Source organism: Ranitomeya imitator, chromosome 3 (assembly GCF_032444005.1).
Source record: "Ranitomeya imitator isolate aRanImi1 chromosome 3, aRanImi1.pri, whole genome shotgun sequence".
Taxonomy (NCBI): Eukaryota; Metazoa; Chordata; class Amphibia; order Anura; family Dendrobatidae; genus Ranitomeya; species Ranitomeya imitator.
In genome coordinates this window covers 657,064,204-657,084,312 of record NC_091284.1, presented here as the reverse complement: position 1 = coordinate 657,084,312, position 20,109 = coordinate 657,064,204, and the positions used below count along the sequence as shown (strand labels likewise).

The following is a 20,109-nucleotide window of genomic DNA, read 5'->3' as shown; positions in this document are numbered from 1 at the left end:
CCATCGTGCAATGGATGCATCGTGATTTTGTGGCCCGTCATGACGAAAAAAAGTTCAATGTAACGTTTTTCGTCCGTCGGAACCGCCATTTCCGACCGCGCATGCGCGGCCGGAACTCCGCCCCCTCCTCCCCGGAACTCATAATGGGCAGCGGATGCATCTGAAAACTGCATCCGCTGCCCACGTTGTGCACTATTTGCACAACGTCCATCGGTACGTAGGGCCGACGGTTTGCGATGGCCCCGTACCGACGGAAATGTGAAAGAGGCCTAAACGGGGACAAGCCTAGGGGGTCAGATGACCAGGAGAGACAGAGCAGTACAAAAACAGGATACAGAGGCAGAAGTCAGGGGACAAACTGAATCATAGACAACAAGAAACACAAGCACAGAGCCACACGATTAAGGACGAGTCACCTGGGTCAGCAACCACTAACCGAGTATACAGAAGTATCACCGACACTAAATGCATGTACTGCCAACATTAAATAGCTGCCACAAAATAGCTGCCACAAAACCAAAGAGAGGTGGACTGAATTAACCCTGACCTGACCAGGATTGAGGCGGAACCATCCTGTCCAGAGTCATGACATTAACATTTTACAACCTTAGCTGGCCATGTGGTGTGTGACACATCATCAGACACATCCTGTTTCATTTATGAAGATGGGACCGTTAAAGGAGGAGGGCCTTCATGCGGACTTTAATATCCTTAAAGGGACAGCAGTTGTTCCTCACTATTCTTAGAGAGGCATAAGCTGGCTAAGCTTTGTTGTTCCCATTATTAAACAGTGGGTCTCCTATACTGTTATTGCCTATGCACTGAAAGCAAGTCCTGCCCCAAATTTGGACACACTCCAAAAACCAGATGTCCTGGAAGGCCCCATGAAACCAAAGTTCCCATTATTAGAAATTTGGTACTCCCATACTGCTTAAATATGCATTTAATGCAAGGCAGGCCCTGCCCCAAAGTTAAATGCACCCCAAAAACCCTTTGAACCGACGTAGTGGATGGGCACATGAAGCCAAAGTTCCCATTCTTTTTTATTTGGTACTGCCATACTGTATGCTTATGCATTGAATGCAAGGCCTGCCCTGCCCCAAAGTTATATGCTACCCAAAAACCCTTTGAACCGATGTAGTGTATGGGCACATGAAGCCAAAGTTCCCATTATTATGTTTTTTTTTTTTTTACTTTCATACAGTTTGCCCATGAAGTGAATGCAAGGCCTGCTCCAAATTTGGATGCACCCCAATAACCCCAAAAAACTGACCTCCTGGAAGGCCCCATGAAAGCAAAGTTCCCATTCTTTTTTATTTGGTTCTGCAATACTGTTTGCCTATGCATTGAATACAAGGCCTGCTCCCAAATAACCCTTTGAACCGATGTAGTGGATGGCCACATGAAACCAAATTTCCCATTATTAGGAAGTTGGTATTCCAATACTATCTGACTATGCAGTGAATTACAGTGTTAAGCCTGAAGAACCTGCATTTGAGAATTGCAGTGTTGAGGATGAAGACCCAATAGTGGAGAATTGCATTGCTGAAGCAGCTTAACAAACCCCCACATTTCCCATTATTAGGAACTGGGTCTCCCATACTGTTTGGCTATGCAGTGAATGCAAGGTCTGCCCCAAATTTGCACGCATCCCAATACCCCTTGGAAGAAGCGTGGAGGAGGATCTCATAAAAAAAATTTCCCCGTGGGGTAGACATCAACATACTGTGTAAACATTTTTTTACGGACATCAAAAACACCCTTTAACACAATAACATGGCTGTTGCATCACGGAACACTTTGACCCTGGTGAACTAGTGGTGGTGTCTGAAGAGACATGGAGGATGGCCACCTAAAAATTATTTTCCCAATTTAAAGGAGCGGGTCTCCTATACTTGCAATGCCCAAACACTAAGTGTATGGGCTGAGAAACATTTCCCCTGGGGGGTACACATCAACATAATGTGTAAACATTTTTTATGGGCATCAAAAACACCCTTTAACACAATCACGTGGCTGTTCCATCACGGACCACGGTCACCATGGTGATATAGTGGTGGTGGATGATGAGGATGAGGAAAAGGAGGAGGACGATGACAGCAAATAGGCTAAATCAGGAAGCCTATACCCATGTGTGGGTGTTAAGAGGTGCATGGTAATAGAGTTACCAAAAAAAGACTCTGGAGTAGAGTTTATGTTTCGCTGCTATCATTCGGTGGTGTACAGAAGTCTGTCCCAATCCAGACTTTGTTGATTTTTATAAGAGTCAGCCTGTCAGAATTTTCAGTTGACAGGCAGATGCGCTTATCAGTTATAATTCCACCAACGGCACTAAATACCTGCTCTGGCAAAATACTAGGCCGGGATCTCCAAGGCGTACAGAGCCAGTTCATGCCACGTGTCCTGCTTAGATACCCAATATTTATAAGGCACAGAGGAATCATGGAGGACCTTGGTACAGTTAGCAAAGTACTCCCTCAGCATCTTCCAAAACTTTGCACTCCTTGTGAGAGTATCCCCACGCCTCAGGGCCGGTACGATGGGAGGGTCTGAGAAAACGTTCCCAGAAGTTTGACAGTGTTCCCCTGCCTCTGCTGGATTGAAGTTGTGTCTCTCTCGCCTGTACTCCTTGGTTGTCCAACGAACTGTGACCTCTGCCGTCAGCGTTTTCAGATGGGAATTTTTTAAATAATTCCGCAACAAGGACCCTCTGGTACTGCACCATTTTAGTACACCTGTCTGCTTCTGGAATAAGAGATAGAAAGTTCTCCTTGTAGCATGGGTGTAGAAGTGTCAACAACCAGTAATGACTGTCACCCAAAATTTTGAGAATGCGAAGGTCACAGGAAAGGCAGTGTAACATAAACTCAGCCATGCATGCCAGACTGCTAATAGGCAAGACTTCCATGTCCCTACCAACAGGACGACTGACCATGCTGTCCTCCTCCTCCCTGTCCTCAGGCCATCCACGCAGAACAGACGGTATGACAGTTGTGTTTGTAGTACCGTCTATAGCGCACGAAAGTATCTCCTATTCTTCCTCCTCATCCTCTTCCTCATTGTCACCCAATCCACGTTGGGATGAGATGAGGCTGGGCTATGTGTAGTCGCCCTGTATGGTTTCTTGCTCCATCTCATGAATCTCTGCCTGCAATGTATCCTCTTTGAGTGAGCAGAGAGTGTTTCAGGACACAGAGAAGTGGGATGGTGATACTAATTATGGCATCATCGCCGCTCACCATCTTGGTGGAGTCCTCAATGTTTTGGAGGATGGTACATATGTCTGACATCCATGTCCACTCCTGAGGTCTTATGTGTGGAGCCAGAACTAAATACTGACTGCCTTGTTGATGCTGATAGTCAACAACTTCCCTCTTCTGCTCACAAATCCTTTCCAACATCTGCAGTGTAGAGTTCCAATGCGTGGGGACATCACACAACAGTCGGTGAGCTGGAAGCTGCAAATGCTTCTGAAGCATGGCAACAGCGTAGCTGACTTTCTCAAATGGGCACTCAGGCGGCATGCCTTGACAAGCAGATCCAGCAGCTCTGGGTAGCTTTTGACAAACCGGGCGAATGAGCAAAAACCAAGGCGCACCACACAGATGTACATATGGTATACCAACAATATGAAAATATGATATGGGGTGCAAGTGAGTGATAAACAACTATGTAATACAAACAAAGAAACAGGTATCACTCCAATGATGCACACCACATATAAAAATAAGAAACAAGATATTGAAAAAACACAAGATTTTATTGAAACACCACATAAAACATAATTAAAAACAACAAGCACAAAGCCCTGTCCATAACAATAAATGCAAGGTACAATAATATGTATAAAGCACAATAAATGTACAAACCTGCAATGCTGTAACCCTGCCTATGCCCCAGATAAAGTAAGGACTATATATGGTCAGGTGAAAATACCAAGCTGGCCAGAGAATGTACACCCTGCACCACCCTATATGTAGCGATGGGTACCTGACCCAAAAAGGTGCCTGAATATAAACAGTAACCTATGCGGCTCATGGGACACTTATAGGTGTCTTACCCAGACTCACTGGGCTATGAAAATAGTCCCAAAATAACTAACAGCAGAGAAAGGACCGCCAAATAGCGTCCCCAGCAAATGCTGGGATAAAGATTACCCAAGGCAGAAGGATGGCCAGGAACAGTCCAGGGGTAAACTGGCACGCCAGCAGGACTAGGGACAAAGCAGCCCCATGTGTATCGCCCTCCCAAGTAGGGCTTCGTCAGGGAAAGTCTTCCCCTGACGAAACCCTACTTGGGGCTGTCCAGTCTAATAATCAAAGTCTTCAGTTAATTTATTTAACTGCAGACTTCCTAATTCTGACAATATATGATGCACATACTGTCACGATTCCTCTGTATATTGCAGGTCGGTGGTCAAGTGACCACTTGTATGCCATTTGCATACTTGCGGTCATGTACCCATTAGACACTTACGTTTCTCTCAATTCTTTTCTATTGAAAGAAGCCATGTGAAACTAGTCAGCCCAAGACCATAAGTATACATACTGTATCATAATCATGCAGTCACATGACTGCCCCCTCGCATGGAATCGTGACTGTGTGTGCATGGCACACAGTAATGATTCAGCATTCTGCAATCACATAGAGTGACTACAGATGTTGATTTTTAAACCGCAGACCCAACAAAAAAAAGAAAATAGATGGTGCCCGGGTACTATGCCCATCACCAGTTCTTATGTCAGACATTGCCTTATTTCTGATTTACGACATGCTGTCAATGTATGCACATTACAGTAGATCTCCATTAACTGTAATGGGAAAGTATAAGTATAACTTTGGAGCAAGAAATATCAAACACGCTGTTCCTCCACTTATACCATTTACTCCCCAATACACCACAACAGTCAGCATTCTACAGGGCTGTCTTTCGCTAAAGTAGCAGAGTAATACCCACAAATCTACAGCTCCTGCTTCATGCAATAAGCATAAGGCCAGCTCCCCTTACTCAAGGATAGGCAATAGGCATACAATAAGATACAATACAATAAGGTTAACCGGAATCTGACATCAAATCATGCTTCCAATTCAGAGAAAAGCAGAAAATAAGAGGCAGAAACTCTGATTCCATCAGTGTGTTGCTTACTGCTGTAGTTTTGATAAAATCACTGTTGCATCTGCTGCAGCTCTGCTAGTCCTTTCACTGATTAGCTACAGATAGGTCCATATATATTTGGACAGAGACAACATTTTTCTAATTTTGGTTATAGACATTACCACAATGAATTTTAAACACAACAATTCAGATGCAGTTGAAGTTCAGACTTTCAGCTTTCAATTGAGGGTATCCACATTAAAATTGGATGAAGGGTTTAGGAGTTTCAGCTCCTTAACATGTGCTACCTTGTTTTTAAAGGGACCAAAAGTAATTGGACAGATTCAATAATTTTAAATAAAATGTTAATTTTTAGTACTTGGTTGAAAACCCTTTGTTGGCAATGACTGCCTGAAGTCTTGAACTCATGAACATCACCAGACGCTGTGTTTCCTCCTTTTTGATGCTCTGCCAGGCCTTCACAGCGGTGGCTTTCAGTTGCTGTTTGTTTGTTGGCCTTTTTGTCTAAAGTTTAGTCTTTAACAAGTGAAATGTATGCTCAATTGGGTTGAGATCAGGTGACTAACTTGGCCATTCATGAATATTCCACTTCTTTGCTATAATAAACTCCTGGGTTGCTTTGGCTTTATGTTTTGGGTCATTGTCCATCTGTAGTATGAAACGACGACCAATCAGTTTGGCTGCATTTGGATGGATCTGAGCACACAGTATGTCTCTGAATGCCTCATAATTCATTCGGCTGCTTCTGTCCTGTGTCACCTCATCAATAAACACTAGTGGCCCAGTGCCACTGGCAGCCATGCATGCCCAAGCCATCACACTGCCTCCGCTGTGTTTTACAGATGATGTGGTATGCTTTGGATCATGAGCTGTACCACGCCTTCACAATACTTTTCTCTTTCCATCATTCTGGTAGAGGTTGATCTTGGCTTCATCTGTCCATAGAATGTTCTTCCAGAACTGTGCTGGCTTTTTTAGATATTTTTTAGCAAAGTCCAGTCTAGCCTTTTTATTCTTGATGCTTATGAGTGGCTTGCACCGTGCAGTGAACCCTCTGTATTTACTTTCATGCAGTCTTCTCTTTATGGTAGATTTGGATATTGATACGCCTACCTCCTGGAGAGTGTTGTTCACTTGGTTGGCTGTTGTGAAGGGGTTTCTCTTCACCATGGAGATTATTCTGCGATCATCCACCACTGTTGTCTTCCGTAGGCGCCCCGGTCATTTTGCATTGTTGAGTTCACCAGTGCTTTCTTTCTTTCTCAGGATGTACCAAACTGTAGATTTTGCCACTCCTAATATTGTAGCAATTTCTCAGATGGGTTTTTTCTTTTATCACAGCTTAACCCCTTTACCCCCAAGGGTGGTTTGCACGTTAATGACCGGGCTAATTTTTACAATTCTGACCACTGTCCCTTTATGAGGTTATAACTCTGGAACGCTTCAACGGATCCCAGTGATTCTGACACTGTTTTCTCGTGACATATTGTACTTCATGATAGTGGTAAAATTTCTTTGATATTACCTGCGTTTATTTGTGAAAAAAATGGAAATTTGGGGAAAATTTTTAAAATTTTGCAATTTTCCAACTTTGAATTTTTATGCAATTAAATCACAGAGATATGTCACACAAAATACTTAATAAGTAAATTTTCCCACATGTCTACTTTACATCAGCACAATTTTGGAACCAAAAATTTTTTTTTTTAAGGGAGTTATAAGGGTTAAAAGTTGACCAGCAATTTCTCATTTTTACAACACCGTTTTTTTTAGGGACCACATCTCATTTGAAGTCATTTTGAGTGGTCTATATGAGAGAAAATACCCAAGTGTGACACCATTCTAAAAACTGCACCCTTCAAGGTGCTCAAAACCACATTCAAGAAGTCTATTAACCCTTCAGGTGTTTCACAGGAATTTTTGGAATGTTTAAATAAAAATGAACATTTAACTTTTTTTCACAAAAAGTTTACTTCAGCTCCAATTTGTTTAATTTTACCAAGGGTAACAGGAGAAAATGGACCCCAAAAGTTGTTGTACAATTTGTCTTGAGTACACCAATACAGTGGGTAAACCACTGTTTGGGCGCATGACAGAGCTCGGAAGGGAAGGAACGCCGTTTGACTTTTCAATGCAAAATTGACAGGAATTGAGATGGGACGCCATGTTGCGTTTTGAGAGCCCCTGATGTGCCTAAACATTGAAACCCCCCACAAGTGACACCATTTTGGAAAGTAGACCCCCTAAGGAACTTATCTAGAGATGTGGTGAGCACTTTGACCCAACAAGTGCTTCACAGAAGTTTATAATGCAGAACCGTAAAAATAAAAAATCATATTTTTTCACAAAAATTATCTTTTTGCCCTCAATTTTTTATTTTCGCAAGGGTAAGAGAAGAAATTGGACCCCAAAAGTTGTTGTACAATTTGTCCTGAGTGCGCTGATACCTCATATGTGGGGGTAAACCACTGTTTGGGTGCATGGGAGAGCTCGGAAGGTAAAATTGAAAGGAATTGAGATGGGATGCCATGTTGCATTTGGAGAGCCACTGATGTGTCTAAACATTGAAACCCCCAACAAGTGACACCATTTTGGAAAGTAGACCCCCTAAGGAACATATCTAGATGTGTGGTGAGCACTTTGACCCACCAAGGGTGTTAGGAGTCGAGTTTCCTCTGCTGCACAGGGGGAATCTCGATCCGTCTCCGCTGCGGTCTCCCATTCTCCTCCAGCCGCAGTGGAGTCTGCTCAGCAGGGACGTCGCTCCCAGTGTCTTGCTCGCTCTCACTCTGTACAGAGAGTTACTGCTGCTTCTTCAGCTCCTGCCATTAAAGTCAGTACTGGTCAGCGGCGAGCGGACTTCCCTGGGACTAAGTCCTTGTTTGCGCACACTGAGCATGCCCAGAGCAAGATCTCCCGTTGGAGATCGAGGGTCATGTGCTCTGGCTCTGCAGCGCATTCCATTGGTCCTCTTGGCAGGCCCTGGAAGGGCAAAGTATCAGCGTCTATTGCTGTGACCGCCAGTGCGGCGCCACGCGCCAGTAGTGCGCTTCCTGACCCACGTCTGGGTGCTTAGTGGTGCCTGCCAGCACGGCACAGTTCGCACTTCGGTGCTCTAATTATAAGAGTTGCCTAACACACCCTGTTGCGGTGTAGTGTCAGCAAGTGGTCTAATCGGACTTCAATCCTAGTTGGGGTTAAGTTCGCTGACTGCTTGCTCGCCTTCTATGTGCGGTACCGCGATTCTGTGACGCAACAGGATCGCTTCCTTCACGTTCGGTGAAGTTTAACCCACGCGAGTATACTTATGAGTACCGCCATATAGTCCGTCATTACTCAGCAGCAGGTTCCATCTCTGCACGGTGGACCCCGGGCTACGAATGCACCGTACACTATCAGTCTTATTATTTGGTGCGTTCCGCTAGCCCTAACAAAGGGCTTCACAGAAGTTTATAATGCAGAGCCGTAAAAATAAAACAAAAATTTTTTCCCACAAAAATTATTTTTTAGCCCCCAGTTTTGTATTTTCCCGAGGATAACAGGAGAAATTGGACCCCAAAAGTTGTCCAATTTGTCCTGAGTGCGCTGATACCCCATATGTGGGGGGAACCACTGTTTGAGCGCATGGGAGGGCTCGGAAGGGAAGGAGCGCCATTTGGAATGTAGACTTAGATGGAATGGTCTGCAGGCGTCACATTGCATTTGCAGAGCCCCTAATGTACCTAAACAGTAGAAACCCCCCACAAGTGACACCATTTTGGAAAGTAGGCCCCCGAAGGAACTCATCTAGATGTGTTGTGAGAGCTTTGAACCCCCAAGTGTTTCACTACAGTTTATAACGCAGAACCGTGCAAATAAAAAATATTTTTTTTCCACAAAAATTATTTTTTATCCCCCAGTTTTGTATTTTTCCAAGGGTAACAGGAGAAATTGGACCCTAAAAATTGTTGTCCAATTTGTCCTGAGTACGCTGATACCCGATATGTGGGGGGTAACCACCGTTTGAGCACATGGCAGAGCTCAGAAGGGAAGGAGCATCATTTGGAATGCAGACTTAGATGGATTGGTCTGCAGGCGTCACATTGCGTTTGCAGAGCCCCTAATGTATCTAAACAGTAGAAACCCCCACAAGTGACCTCATATTGGAAACTAGACCCCCCAAGGAACTTATCTAGATGTGTTGTGAGAACTTTGAACCCCCAAGTGTTTCACTACAGTTTATAACGCAGAGCCGTGAAAATAAAAAATCTTTTTTTTTCACAAAAATTATTTTTTAGCCCCCAGCTTTGTGTTTTCCCAAGGGTAGCAGGAGAAATAGGACCCCAAACGTTGTTGTCCAATTTGTCCTGAGTACACTGATACCTCATATGTGGGGGGAACCACCGTTTGGGCGCAGGGGAGAGCTCGGAAGGGAAGGGGCATTGTTTTAATTCTTCAACGCAGAATTAGCTGGAATTGAGATCGGACGCCATGTCACGTTTGGAGAGCCCCTGATGTGCCTAAACAGTGGAAACCCCCCAATTATAACTGAAACCCTAATCCAAACACACCCTTAACCATAATCTCAATGGTAACCCTAAACACACCCCTAACCCTGACACACCCCTAATCCCAACCCTATTCCCAACCGTAAATGTAATCCAAACCCTAACCCTAACTTTAGCCCCAACCCTAACTGTAGCCTTAACCCTAGCCCCAACCCTAACCCTAACCCTAGCCCTAACCCTAGCCCTAACCCTAACCCTAACCCTAACCCTAGCGCTAACCCTAATGGGAAAATGGAAATAAATACATTTTTAAAATTTTTAAAATTTTTCCCTAACTAAGGGGGTGATGAAGGGGGGTTTGATTTACTTTTGTAGCGGGTTTTTTAGCGGATTTTTATGATTGGCAGCCGTCACACACTGACGTTTTTATTGCAAAAAATATTTTTTGCGTTACCACATTTTGAGAGCTATAATTTTTCCATATTTTGGTCCACAGAGTCATGTGAGGTCTTGTTTTTTGCGGGATGAGTTGACGTTTTTATTGGTAAAATTGTCGGGCATGTGACAATTTTTAATCACTTTTTATTCCGATTTTTGTGAGGCAGAATGACCAAAAACCAGCTATTCATGAATTTCTTTTGGGGGAGGCGTTTATACCGTTCCGCGTTTGGTAAAATGGATAAATCAATTTTATTCTTCGGGTCAGTACGATTACAGTGATACCTCATTTATATAATTTTTTTATGTTTTGGCGCTTTTATACGATAAAAACTATTTTATAGAAAAAATTATTATTTTTGCATTGCTTTATTCTGAGGCCTATAACTTTTTTATTTTTTTGCTGATGATGCTGTATCACGGCTCATTTTTTGTGGGACAATATGACGTTTTCAGCGGTACCATGGTTATTTATATCCGTCTTTTTGATTGCGTGTTATTCCACTTTTTGTTTGGCGGTTAGATAATAAAGCGTTGTTTTTGCCTCTTTTTTTTTTACCGCGTTCACTGAAGGGGTTAACTAGCGGGACAGTTTTATAGGTGGGGTCGTTACTGATGTGGCGATACTAAATATGTGTACTTTTATTGTTTTTTTTTATTTAAAGAAATGTATTTATAGGAACAATATATTTTTTTTGGGTGGGGGGAATTTTGGGGGGAATTTTAAAAAACTTTTTTTTACACATGTGAAAAAATTTTTTTTTACACTATAACATTGCCCCGGGGGGGCATCATGTTAGGCTGGTTTCACATTGGCGTTTTTTGGGGTGCGTTTTTGCGGTAAAAAACGCAAAAAACGCATGGTGAAAAAACGCATGTAAATGCGTGTAAACGCTGCGTTTTTTTGCCGCATGCGTTTTTGCATGTGGTGAAAAAAACGCGGCGTTTTGACGCGTTTACATGCGTTTTTACATGCGTTTGCGTTTTTTAAACACATGCTGAGAAATGTGTGACAGCTGCCAATCATCAAAATAAAGTAAAAAACCCACTATAAACAGAAATAGTTAGGGTTAGGGGTAGGGTTAGGGGTAGGGATCATAACCCTAAACCTAACCCTAAAGGGATCCTACCCCTAACCCTACCCCTAACCCTAACCCTAAGGGATCCTAACCCTAACCCTACCCCTAACCCTAACCCTAAGGGACTCTAACCCTAACCCTACCCCTAACCCTAAGGGATTCTAACCCTAACCCTACCCCTAACCCTAACCATAAAGGGATTAGGGTTAGGGTTAGGGTTAGGATCCCTTAGGGGTAGGGTTAGGGTTAGGGGTAGGGTTAGGGGTAGGGTTAGGGTTAGGATCCCTTAGGGTTAGGGTTAGGGGTAGGGTTAGGGTTAGGGGTAGGGTTAGGGTTAGGATCCCTTAGGGTTAGGGGTAGGGGTAGGGTTAGGGGTAGGGTTAGGGGTAGGGTTAGGTTCCCTTTATCACCTTTATGTTGGGGGGTGGCATATCAGTGTGTTTTCTGGGTTTTTAATAAAAAAACGCATGCGTTTTTTACCGCAAAAAACGCATGCACCAAAAAACGCATGCGTCCCCATTGACTCCAATGTATTTTTTGACCCAAAAAAACGCATGAAAACGCATGCGTTTTTTTTTGGTCCAAAAAACGCTTCTAAAAATACTACAAGTAGCATTTCAGAAAATGAACGCATGCAGTAAAAAAACGCCTACCCCACCTCGACGAGATAGTACGTCATATGTCAGAAAGGGGTTAAGGATGGCTTGTTTCACCTGCATGGACAGCTCCTTTGACCGGATGTTTACTTCACAACAAAACGTTCCAAATGCAAGCACCACACCTCAAATCAACTCCAGGCCTTTTATCTGCTTAATTGAGAATGACATAACGAAGGGATTGCCCACACCTGTCCATGAAATAGACTTGGAGTCAAATGTCCAATTACTTTTGGTCCCTTTAAAAACAGGGTGGCACATGTTAAGGAGCTGAAACTCCTAAACCCTTCATCCAATTTTAATGTGGATACCCTCAAATGAAAGCTGAAAGTCTGATCTTCAACTGCATCTGAATTGTTTTGTTTAAAATTCATTGTGGTAATGTCTATAACAAATTAGAAAAATGTTGTCTCTGTCCAAATATATATGGACCTAACTGTATGTAGAACTTTACCTGCACCACTGATCGACATCTTTCTGCCTACTCTGTACACATACAGAAAGCTGCCAATTATAGTGGAGGTGGGCTGCTATTTTTAGGCTGGGGAAGGCCAAAATCTATTGGGCCCTTCCCAATCGGAGAATAACAGCCCCCAGCTTTCTGCTTTAGCTTGGCTGGTTGTCAAAAATAGGGGTGATCCCACACCGTTTTTTTTAAATTATTTATTTAAACAATTTAAAAAAAATGGCGTGGGACCCCTTTATTTTTGATAACCAGCCATGATAAAGCTGACAGCAGAGTGCAGAAGGCTGCATCTCTCAGTTTTGCCTGCCTTGGTTATAAAAAAAAAAAAAAAAGAACCTATGAATACTCAACCTCGCTTGCTCTGGCTGCTGTCACTGAGAGCAGGTGTAGTATGATGAGAGCAGTACTCTCTTCAGTTTACGCCATTGACTAGCTGTAACCTTTTTATCTCTGGTCACAGCTGCTGGCTCATATGTTGTCATCTGACAGCATGGGAACTGCAGTGCTTTGACCAACAGTAATGAACTTAGCACCGATCTGAGCCACCAGTGTTTCTCACAGTCACACAGATGATATTGATAGCTTGGTAAAAACACTTCTTGGAGAAGTACGTGTTCAGGGTCCATGCATGGACACTACGTGTTCAGTAGGGACCTCGAACTTTACTGTTTGGTTCGCCCATCACTAGTGATGATTGTATCGACCCACATAAAAAAGATCACATGACAATTATGCTTAACAGCTGTTTCTTGTTTCTTTGTTCATTTTACTTCCCAAAGAGTGTAATAAATAGTGATCAAAATTTGCATACACCACAAACTTGTACTAGTGAAAGCTACAGTTCATCACACAAAAAAAATGACCCCTTTTGCAGCCACGCTGATGGAAAATTGTGAAACATGGCTATCAGAATATAGTGACACAAATGCAAATTATATTTTTTTTCAACTATGCATGCATTATTTAAAACCAATGAAACATAAATAAAACTACGAAAATTATCTATGTTCATATTCATACTAACCCACAAAATACAACGAACACTATTTGTGCAGCACAGAAAACATTTACCGTATTTTCCGGCATATAAGACGACTGGGCATATAAGACGACCCCCCAACTTTTCCAGTTAAAATATAAAATCTTCTTAAAAGTCGGGGGTCTTTTTATATGCCATGTGTCGTCTTATAGGGCAGGTGACTAATGTGCCTTTTGGGGGGGAGTGGTCCCGATGACGAAGAGGGGGCATCTCACAGGAAAGTGTGAGTGGAGTATCCCCCATTACCTCATTGTAGCTGCAGTGTGGGGTCTCTATGCTGGGAGCGGCGGCGGCTGCTCCTCTTTGTGCCATGTGGGTGCTGTGCTGTGGGGCGGCGGCTCCTCTTGTGCAGCGTCGGGGCTCTGCAACTACAATGAGGTAATGGGAGATACTCCACTCACACTTTCCTGTGAGACGCCTCCTCTTCGTCATAAAAAAGAAAAAAACGTTCTGGCTCCTGGAATGTCAGATAAAAATGGAGAGGGGGGACTCGGAGCACTAAAAGACCAAAACTGGCACGGAAAGGAAGAGTTTATAATCTGTCAACAACATAAACTTTGTGCTATAGCTCAATTTCCTTGGGCATCACATGGAAACTAGCCAAACACTAGACCACAAGATGCAGAGGTCTAAAGACCAAAACTTCATCAAACCAAAAGTGGCTTCCTGTTCCCTGTCACAACCAGAGTTCAACTTTCATTTTCAAAATTATTATAAAAAAGTAAATTGTTAACATTTAACTTCATTATCTATCATGGCTGCAAGAGTGGACATATGATGCTGAGAGATGGAGCCAATACAGCAGGAAATCCTGTAGTCCAGGCATCTGTATGATGATGGAAGCCTCTTTTGCAAAGCTTCTTTACACATGAGGCTTACAGAAGTATTCCTATCTATTAAGGTATTGATGTCATTATAATATGTCCTCACTTCCTGAACTTTGGGTGGACTGATTACTGGGAAACCCAAGGATATTGAGACTGGAAGGGCCACCACGTTGCTTCTGCATCCCTAGAATGGGGCAGAGCTGCTGTCTACTCAGATGAACCCCTGACCATTCACCCAAATGGAGCTTGCCCTGAAAAGATAGATAATGTTCTGGAGAACTCAGCAAGACAATGATTATAAAGTTATCATCAATGGCTGGTGCTATTCATAAAAACACAGCTCAGTTTTATGAACTGACGAAGAATCTCTTTTCAAGACTGACAAGCCCTTTCAACAGTATATGGGCCCTTTGCAGTCCAATAGTTCTGTCTATGACTGAAGTTGTGTGCTACTTTGGGGGTAGGTGTGGACCCCCTTAGCTCTTGGGCTCCTGTGCGGTGGCACAGGTCGCAGGAATGATGTGCCCGTCCTTGATATAAATGATACTGTTCACCACATACACAAAAGTCTCAGCTTCAGAGCCTAATGACAAAGCTCCCATGAGGCATAGGATGCATCCACGTACCACATCTGTGAAAATCAATATATGCTATATCAGAAAGGGAACCTCAGGTTCTCTGCCTACTGGGGAACTACTAGTAAAATGACAGCCGATTGCATGACAACGGGTCCAGTGAACAACTAGCTGACATCTGATGACAGCTCTGTCTAATGCTCCAGCACAAAGCACCATCCATCAATGAACGCTCTAAAAAAGAGACCTGGAAATGTAGCACAGCACACACTGCACCTCCATACTGTCACCTGCAGACACAATGTACATAAATCTAAGGAGTAGATTTGTCAGCGCTCCATGTACCAAGCAGAACAATAAATAATAATATTTGTGGTGTGAGTAAACTCCAGTCTTCAAAATATAGAAAAGAAGTTCTGGCACTCGCTTTGCTTCCTTATACAAGTAAGGTTAAGGGCACATTGCGCTTCTGCACTTAGCTGAAAATATACTTTGGGAAAGGCTCCCAGCTTATAATTTAATATTCCCATAGGTTTCCATTCACCAGATGGCGGCCAAAAGTGTGTTCTTCTGACCATTATCTGTCTGCATACTGGTTTTTTAACTGTATAGGAAAGCAGAACGTTTTTATTTTCTTGCCATGGTACAGATTGGGGATGAATGTGGAGGCTTCCATCCAGACTGTGGCCACTGTTGGGCATCTGCCTCATGAGTGTATACAACCGACAGCGGGATATGTTCTACATCTATAATATAACGCTGGGAGCGTCACTCTGTCCGAAGCCTTTATAGACTGCGCAAGCGCAAGCGCATTCTGGCCCCCACAGAGTGACGCTCCCAGGAGATCACGATATGTGTAAACACTGAACGCAGACCGCGATCTCCAACAGAGAAGCAGGGACCACCAGGAGGGTAAGTATCGGCTATATTCACCTGTCCCCGTTCCAGCGCTGCGTGCGGCTCCGTGTCCCGGTCCCGGTCCTCTGCCTCTGATGTTCAGTTCAGAGGGCGCGATGACGCGCTTAATGCGCGCCACCCTCTGACTGACCAGTCACAGCCAGAGGACCCGGAAGATGGCGGCGCGCAGCGGTGGAACAGGGCCAGGTGAATATAGCAAGTGCTGACCCCCACAGCGCACCGGTGTCCCCGCCTGCTCAGGCCCCTCAGCACTCGGCGCCCAGCGACGATAGGTGAGTATGGTATTTTTTTTTATATATTGCAGCAGCATACGGGGCATATATTATGGAGCATCTTATGGGGCCATAAACCATAATGGAGCAGTGTACGGGGGCATATATTATGGAGCATCTTATGGGGCCATAAACCATAATGGAGCAGTGTACGGGGGCATATAGTATGGAGCATCTTATGGGGCCATAAACCATAATGGAGCAGTGTATGGGGGCATATAGTATGGAGCATCTTATGGGGGCCATAAACCATAATGGAGCAGTGTATGGGGGCATATAGTATGGAGCATCTTATGGGGCCATAAACCATAATGGAGCAGTGTATGGGGGCATATACAATGGAGCATCTTATGAGGGCCATAAACCATAATGGAGCAGTGTACGGGGGCGTATACAATGGAGCATCTTATGGGGGCCATAAACCATAATGAAGCAGTGTATGGGGCATATACTATGGAGCATCTTATGGGGCCATCAACCATAATGGAGCAGTGTATGGGGGCATATACCATGGAGCATCTTATGGGGCCCATAAACCTTTATGGAGCAGTATACGGGGGCATATACCATGGATCATCTTATGGGGGCCATAAACCTTTATGGAGCAGTGTACGGGGGGCATATACCATGGAGCATCTTATGGGGCCATAAACCATAATGGAGCAGTGTACGGGGGCATATACCATGGAGCATCTTATGGGGGCCATAAACCTTTATGGAACAGCGCACGGGGCATACACTATGGAGCATCTTATGGGGGCCATAAACCTTTATGGAGCAGTGTACGGGGGCATATACTATGGAGCATCTTATGGGGGCCATCAAACTTTATGGAGCAGTGTACGGGGCATAGACTATGGAGCATCTTATGGGGGCCATAAACCTTTATGGAGCAGCATATGGGGCATATGGATGGGAGCAGCAAATTAAAGAATGGTGTCACAGGATGGGAGCAGCACATGACAGGATGGGGGCGCAGGATGGGAGCAGCATATGACAGAATGGGGGCGCAGGATGGGAGCAGCACATGACAGAACGGTGGCGCAGGATGGGAGCAGCACATGACAGAATGGGGGCGCAGGATGGGAGCAGCACATGACAGAATAGGGCAGCACATGACAGAACGGGGGCGCAGGATGGGAGCAGCACATGACAGAACGGGGGCGCAGGATGGGAGCAGCACATGACAGAATGGGGTGCAGGATGGGTGCAGCACATGACAGAACAGGGGCGCAGGATGGAAGCAGCACATGACAGAACGGGGGCGCAGGATGGAAGCAGCACATGACAGAACGAGGGCGCAGGATGGGAGCAGCACATGACAGGATGGGGGCGCAGGATGAGAGCAGCAAATGACAGAATGGAGGCGCAGGATGGGTGCAGCACATGTCAGAATGGAGGCGCAGGATGGGTGCAGCACATGTCAGAATGGAGGCGCAGGATGGGTGCAGCACATGTCAGAATGGGGGCGCAGGATGGGAGCAGCACATGTCAGAATGGGGCGCAGGATGGGAGCAGCACATGACAGGATGTGGACGCAGGATGGGTGCAGCACATGACAGGATGGGGACACAGGATGGAGCAGCACATGACAGGATGGGGACGCAGGATGGAGCAGCACATATCAGGATGGAGACCATATACCAATGTAAATGCTCGCCACCCGGGCTTAGAACGGGTTCAATAGCTAGTATGTATATATTGGGAGGCAATGACTGGTGTTACATGTGAGGGTCACTGTATGTTCCCCCCAGGATGCGCACAGAGGCGTATTGAGGCCATGGGAGTGAATTGCAGTCACAACCATTGCTGTGATTGCACTGCAGAATAAAAGTAAATGTTAGTCTTGGGCAAACTATTTGTCTCAGACAGATTTAAGTAAACCTGCTCTGGGCTTTTGTGTTTTAAAACGGACTACAGGACAGTAGTGATAGAGTCTGTTTCATTCCCTGCTTGGGTTTTCCATGTGGCCTAAGGCCACAGATTCTAGTTAAAAATCCTGCAGTAAAGGGTTTAGGTGTGTCAGGTTCAGAGTCAGTGTCAGTCTGGTTTGGCAGGAGTACAGAGCAGAATGCTCTGCAGAGCTCCACCTGTGTGAGGCAACACAGACAAGCGGAGCCAAACAGCCAAGGCAGCTGGAAGGCCTGGCCATCACAGCGTACACAGCGGTGTAGTCGCCAACAACAACTGGTCTCGGAGGTGGACTGGCATGTTTATTGGCTGCAAACTGGGGGATATGGTTCCCAGCTGCGATCCGGAGGATATTGTGTGCTGTGTTTTTGCGAGTTGAACATTAAAGAGACGTTTTGCTTTGAACTTTGCTGGGTCACTGCCTCATCACTGCATAGGGTGCTACCGCTGCACTGCAATATATATACCTGTCCACCATAGGGACCCATTTAAAAAATATATCAACCGTACAACTGTCGGGTATGTATTCTCAGACACCATTTTATACCTTTACAGGAGGATCACTATTCACTGTTTATTATTACATGTGATGTGTCCATACAGCCCAATATTGTAAGTTTACTTTTTTTTTATCTGTGCTTGTATATTCATGACTTTGTTCACATGTCCTCTAATTGCAGATTACTATAATTATATAACTACATTAATTCATGTGACATATTTAAGGGGCATACTTTATTTGCTGCATATGAGTTGATAAAGACTTGTGGACAGGCTGTATCGCGTCCTAAACTCATGTATCATGTTACTTCAATAGAGAAGAAAAGAAAACAAAGTCAGTGACGGGATTTATTGTATATTTCAATAATGCACACAAAGGTGGGAGACTCCACACATACTCACAGCATGCACCCAGATCATGTCACATGACGTCAGCAACCCCCATCTCTTTCCTCACCAGGGTCTTGGTGACGTTTCCTCTCTGTGTGATGTTTTTGCTGTGTTTATCATTAGCCACCCGGATCCTTTGCTTAGCCGCCATATTCTCTATGGAAAAAGAGGGCCAGATAGTGTGCATATAATCGGGCATGCAGAATATTACCGGAGTCAGAGAAATTCCTGGAGACCATACACAAGAGTTCCTGCTGCTGGCAGACACATGCTTCATAGCACTGGCATTACCACACTGGGTTATAGAGGTTTGGGAAGTGCAAGGAATACAGGTGACATTGCCATGCAGGAAATAGAGGATAAGTAACATGGCATATGTGCCGAAACATTAATAAAGGCTGGGGAGTTTGGCAGTGAGTGCCAATGACAATTTACTCCATTGTTTGGACAATCATAATGATGAGTACTGCAATTTTACTATATGTTGGGCATATTACCTATTAGTAATAGTTCATGTTGTTCATAGTGTCAATATAATAGTGCCAACTACTGTTTCCATATGTCTTTTGTAGTGGATACTTACTGATCTGGTTGTGAAGCTCTGCAGAATTTGGTGGCATTATATACACACGTTGTCAAAATTGTTGGTACCCCTCGTTTAATGACAGAAAAACCCACAATAGTCACAAAAATAACTTGAATCTGACAAAAGTAATAATAATAAATAAAAGATCTATGAAAATGAACAAATGGAAGTCAGACATTGCTTTTCAACCATGCTTCCACAGCATTTAAAAAAAAATAAAACTCATGAAATAAGCCTGGACTGAAATGATGGTACCCCTGAAAATAATGTGACAAAAGGGACATGTAAAATCAAGGTGTGTCCACTAACTAGCATCACAGGTGTCTACAATCTTGGAATCAGTGAGTGGGCCTGTATTTAGGAATACAGATACTCACTGTGCTGTTTGATGACATGGTGTGTATCACACTCAACATGGACCTGAAGAAGCGAAGGAAAGAGTTGTCTCAGGAGATTATTAATAAAATTATAGACAAACATGTTAAAAGTAAAAGTTAGAAGACCAAGTCCAAGCAGGTTGATGTTCCTGTGACTACAGTTGCACATATTACTCAAAAATTTAAGATCCATGGGACTGTAGTCAACCTCCCTGGACGTGGTCGCAGGAGGAAAATTGATGACAAGTCAAAGAGCCGGATAATGTGAATGGTAACAAAAGAGCCCAGAAAACTTCTAAACAGATTAAAGGTGAACTTGATGCTCAAGAAACATCAGTGTCAGTTTGCACCATCCGTCGTTATATGAGCCAAAATGGACTTCATGGGAGACGACCAAGTAGGACACCATTGTTGAAAAAAAAGCCAGACTGGAATTTGCCAAACTACATCTTGACAAGCCACAAAGCTTCC

At 44.1% G+C, this 20,109-nt stretch overlaps 1 protein-coding gene across 1 annotated transcript in view; it reads right to left on the bottom strand.

Annotated features, from left to right (window-relative positions):
• SERP2 (stress associated endoplasmic reticulum protein family member 2) overlaps positions 1 to 18,826 on the bottom strand; it is a 71,010-nt gene extending 52,184 nt beyond the window's left edge. Inside the window, exon 1 of the mRNA XM_069759867.1 lies at positions 18,743 to 18,826. Within this exon, the coding sequence (XP_069615968.1) occupies positions 18,743 to 18,826 (84 nt within the window). The remainder of the gene's footprint in view (positions 1 to 18,742) is intronic.
• Between the last annotated feature and the right edge of the window lie 1,283 nt (positions 18,827 to 20,109).